This window comes from Engraulis encrasicolus, chromosome 15, assembly GCF_034702125.1.
Source record: "Engraulis encrasicolus isolate BLACKSEA-1 chromosome 15, IST_EnEncr_1.0, whole genome shotgun sequence".
Taxonomy (NCBI): Eukaryota; Metazoa; Chordata; class Actinopteri; order Clupeiformes; family Engraulidae; genus Engraulis; species Engraulis encrasicolus.
In genome coordinates this window covers 44,278,713-44,283,974 of record NC_085871.1, presented here as the reverse complement: position 1 = coordinate 44,283,974, position 5,262 = coordinate 44,278,713, and the positions used below count along the sequence as shown (strand labels likewise).

The 5,262-nt window shown below is 45.6% G+C and overlaps 1 protein-coding gene across 1 annotated transcript in view; it reads left to right on the top strand.

Annotated features, from left to right (window-relative positions):
- Nucleotides 1–5,262, top strand: part of sult4a1 (sulfotransferase family 4A, member 1) — a 22,752-nt gene continuing 17,490 nt past the window's right edge. The window contains exon 1 of the mRNA XM_063218053.1: nt 1–229. Coding sequence (XP_063074123.1) covers nt 61–229 — 169 coding nt within the window. The 5' untranslated portion in view covers nt 1–60. The remainder of the gene's footprint in view (nt 230–5,262) is intronic.

Sequence of the window (5,262 nt, the reverse complement as noted above, 5' to 3'; positions counted from 1 at the left end):
TACACGAGCGGTAGCCTATTTTTGTTAGGCCTATTTTTGCAATCTGTTTCCCTTTCGAATATGGCGGAGAGCGAAGTGGACACCCCGAGCACGCCTATAGAATACGAGAGCAAGTATTTCGAGCATCATGGTGTTCGCCTCCCTCCCTTCTGCAGGGGGAAGATGGAAGAGATCGCCAACTTCTCGCTCCGAAGTAGCGACATATGGATAGTGACCTATCCCAAGTCAGGTAGGCTGCAAGGCCCGGAGGCGGTGGTGGAGTGTTCTGATCGACTGTTAACGCACGGAGCCTGTTTCTCGAACCATTGAGGCAACCATACATTTGTTTTACTTGTGTCTGTTTTGTTTTGTTGGTGTTGTCCTCTTGTGTGATTTTAATGATGGTGCTGCAACCTCCCTGTTCCCGAGACAAAATTCTCCTTTGTGGAGACTAATAAAGAGCCCTAAACCTAAACGTACGCTGTTACGCACGGATCAACCCGGTTGGTCTTGAGGAGAATACATCGATTCGTCGGAGCTCGGTGAAATATAAACCCCACGTAGCCAACTTGTATGTGATGGCCACCCGTTTGAGCCATTACTTCCTGTTTCAGTTGAATTAAAATACGCTCCGTCGCTGTGTTTGTTTTCGTTGTTGATAATCTGGCTATATTATTAGCTGGAAGATGCAATGAAACGGATGCGAATCAGTCGCACATGGAGTATGGGGATTACGTAACGCTGTTATCCCTGATGTTGGGCTGTGCATTTGATGTTAATTCACTCCCCAACAGTTCATTCATTCTCTGTCATTGCGAAGGAAACACACAGCGCCTCCGCACAAAATAAGCAACTAAAACACTATTCAAACAACCTTAGCCTGCTTATGATCCCTGTGCTCCCTACACGGAGGAGGATATTTGTTTATTGACAAGGCCTGCTGGTTCTTGACTTCATGTAATACAGCAGCCTACAGTAGGCTACAGTGTGAACCATGGGTGCACGCGAGGTGCCCGTATCCATGCAGAATATAGACACCATGGCAAACCCGTGGCGTCAGAGAGAGGCTGACGCTTTGACTGACGGTTTTCTTCGACTCCGCAGTCAACTCTGCAACAACACCCTTGCAGCACAAACGAGGGTGCACGGCTATAGGCTTACATAAAGATACAGATGAAGATTACTGAGCTTGAAGTAACATAAGGGAGCCTGTGCAGGGCGTTTGTTTGGAATTCGGATAGGTGCGCGACTGCATTCGATGCGTCGTGTTCTGACCGAAGCGCACACAAACCATAGGCTATGTTCTAGAATGGAAACATTTTGCTGAGAGATGACATCGAGCGTGCGGACTGCCTGCCGGTGTGGTGGACTCGCGAGAGTGTTCGTCGTGTCCTCCGTTAATGTGAAATAAATACGGCAAGTGCACAGTCATTGCCCCTCGTGATGCCGCAGCGCGCCTCTGCTGTCTGTCTGTCTCTCGCGGGAGGAACGGTGAAGGGACGAAGTGGCGTGCAAAGACATTTTGTGGGGCATGTGCAGAAGGATGTTGGGGGCATGTGGAAGTTTTGGCTGCCTGTCTAGGCAATATACGTTATACATTAGGCCTATATTACGGCATTATTCTCATGCTTTTGATTATGAAGTATTTGTAGATTATCATATCAACATGGACCACAGTACTACATTGTGCCAAAAACAACAACAAAAAACTTTCATAAAATAACTTGAAAAAGGAGCGTTTTGGTCCAGTAGGCTAGGGTAGGTAAAGGGACAGGTGCTTTAGCAAGCACCTCATCCCTATCTGTGCACACCTATGACGGACAACTTGGCCGACCCATGCACTCTGTTTTTGTAGGTTAGGTCAAATCTCCTGCCGTCCCTCCTCGCTTGACACGTGGGTGAAGTAACTATCCATTGTCGGTGTGTAGGCTACTATATCATGACTGCTGGAAATTTGATGCGAGTAAGCCTAGGCTACCCCCTCTCCTCTCACACAAGTCAGCATTAAACATCACACATCAAGGCCGGGCAGCCTGCCCACAGTGATATCTGTCCATGACTGTATTTAGCCCAGGCACCAACGTGGTGCCCGTGGGCGCCATGTAGCCCTCCAGGAGTTTCTGAGGTGCCCACCAAGGATGCTATTAAACAGTCACAACTACAAGATTTTAGTCACAGTTAATGCTTTTCTTAATTTAAACATGATATTATTTCTTTATAGCCTATAAAGAATATTTCCTTATAACTTATAAGCGAATCATTCAATCATTCAATCTAGTGTATTTTGGAATGATGTCAAGACATCAATAGAGGATTTTGAACAAAAGTAGCCCTCGGGTATCTGTCAGTAGCCCTCGGGTAGTCCTTGGTAGCCCTCTGACCCAGAAAGGTTGGGGACCCCTGATTTAGCCTATATTAAACATTCATTCAAAGCTTGCCAGGGTTCAGTGGCGGAACAATTGCACACCGGGCCCCAGGGCAAAACACTGATAGGCCCCCCCATACAGCCTGCCAAGGTCACAATAGGGCCCCCACCATCAATACGGGAGGGCCCTGGGCCCAGGGGCAAATGCCCTGCTCGCCCCTCCTATAGCTCCGCCTCTGCCAGGGTTGAACCCCTTTGTGCACAGAGGCTACTGTGTTATAGCCCAACCTTACTGTCACCAAAATTGTGATGGCTATGTCTTTATCTGTTACTTAAAGGGACACTGTGCAGGAAATGGTCAAAAAAGGTACTGCAACTATGCTGCTCATTGAAACGGGGCTGCCTATTGCAAAATTTGATATTTACATGAAAGTTTACTAAGTAATAAACAAATATTTTCTAGTATGGTCCAAGTAGAGTCTTTTTTGCAGCTAAAAATGGCTATTTTTGGAAATTCAAAATGGCGGACCATGGAGAAGATCCCCCTTTTCATGTATGAAAAGTGCAATTTTTCAGTCATAATGAATACTTAGAATTTGATGGTGGTGGTAAGTATTCATGAAAAAGGTAACATTAGTGAATGGGCAGCATGAATTCTGGAAATAAACAACTAAAAATCTCACACAGTGTCCCTTTAAGACTCTCTGTACTGTCATAGCAATGTTGTTATGGTGTAGTTGAGTATTTTCAGCAAATTAGTAGCCTATACAACATCGTCGTTGACCCTATCTGCAGTAAGAGGCTACTCGAATGGAAAGGCATTAAGCGGTCTGTAGCTTCAGGCCAGGGTTTCCCAAACTGGGAATGCGCGGCCTGCCATAAGGGGGTGCACAAGCTGAATAGAGCAATGATGGATATGTGATTTTTTATCTAGCATTAATGAACATTAAGTGGATTTTAATAGTGTGGTGCATTATGTGCTGGAAGGGTCCATGTGAAGTGTAGTTTAGTTCCAAGACTATTGGAAGAGAGGATTCCCCAAAACAACTGTGCATAATGTGCAGTGAATGAGCAGTGAATCCATACTTGCGCTTGCGCAGCACACCAAAATATTCACTCAGGGGATGCGCAAACCACATTGAAATGTACAAGGGGGTGCGCAGAGAAAAAAGTTTGGGAACCTCTGCTTTAGGCCATTGCACTTATGTGGCATACCAATGCATGTACATTACTGGACTTTGGAGGATTCAGAAGTTTTCACATTTTGTCTGAGGGCAGTTATTCATTGTCAGTTTTCCGAGTGTTGTTTAGCCTACCATTAAAGTGCAATAAGCATAAGTTGCAAGGGTGTGTGTGTGTGTGTGTGTGTGTGTGTGTGTGTGTGTGTGTGAGCGTGCGTGCGTATATGTGTCTGCATGTGTGTGTGCGCGTGTCTGCACGTGTGTGTGTGTCCGCACGCGTGTGTGTGCGTGTGTGTGCGTGTGTCCACGCATGTCTATGTGCGTGTGTGTGTTTTATTTGCTCATGGGCCCTTATTATTTCAAGCTGAAACAGGCCTATAATGTCAAATTTAAAATGTCAGTATTTGCCATTTGTAAGCAAAGTAGTAGTCCAGGAACATTGGAACTCTTGTGCAGGCCCTCTGAGTCACTTACACAGACACACGCACACACACGCACGCACACACAGTAGTCCAGCCACATTGGAATTCTTGAATTCTTGTGCAGACACACACACACACACACACACACACACACACACACACACACACACACACACACACAGTAGTGCACGCACATTGGAACTCTTTCGAAGGTCCCCTGAGTAGGCAAATAGGCAAAAAAAAAAGAAAATGACAAAAGACACATTTTGCAGAAATTGGAGCTTCAACTCATCTGTAAAGGCCGTCCACAAGGTTGAGGAATAAAGACATTATTATTTTTTATTTTTTTTAAAAGATATTTTTATGGGCTTTTTGTGTCTTTATTTTGGATAGGACAGTGAAGGTGCGACAGGAAGTGAGTGTGGAGAGAGAAGGGGTAGGGTTGAGAAATGACCCCGTCCAGACTCGAACCAGGGTCCCCATGAGCATGCAAGCCCAAGTGTGGGGGGCTTAGCGCGGAATAAAGACATTTTTGGCCATTCGTCCAAAAGCACATTGGTGAGGTCCAGAGGTGTATTGGGTGTGTTACGCGGGGGTACGCAATCCACCAACTTCTCCTGAGGTGAGATTTAAAAAAGAAAAATCCTGTCCGTGTTTGAATACAAAAAGGGGGTTGGTTGACATGAAAAGTTGCCTAATTCATTGATGACCTCACAAATTGCGTACCCCTACTTTAACCCATTGATGCCTGATGTTGCATTGCGCAACATTGGTCCTGGCGCTTGGAGCTGCATTACGCAACATTCAGGCTCATGAGATTTGAGACAACTTCATTAAAAATCTCTGTTTGTTTGAGATGAATGAACACATTCTAATGAAAGATGAGGGTCTTAGCGTTTAAATGCAACTCAGTGCATATTTTTATGTGCTTCAGAAGCTGAGATATTTAGGTTTTTATAGGCTGAGGGCAGCTTTTCTTAAAAAGGGCTCAGGCATTCAGCACCCTTTTTTGCAGGTGCCTTAGGCATCAATGGGTTAAAAAGAAAAACCCACTACACCACTGGTGAGGTCACACACTGATGCTGGTGGAGAAGGCCTGACTCTCAGGTGCTGTTCAGTGTTGCCAGATGTGTCTGACCAAATCCCGCCCAAAGGGTTCTCAAAAACCGCCAAAATGCGCTAAATTCCGCCCAAATTCAACAAATTACATTGACTTCTATGGGCCCAAAACGGCTGAAAAAAACGCCAAATGGCCAATTTTTTCCCGTTTTTGCCCGCCGACGCTCATCCCAAGTAGCCCAATTGGGCGGGCACC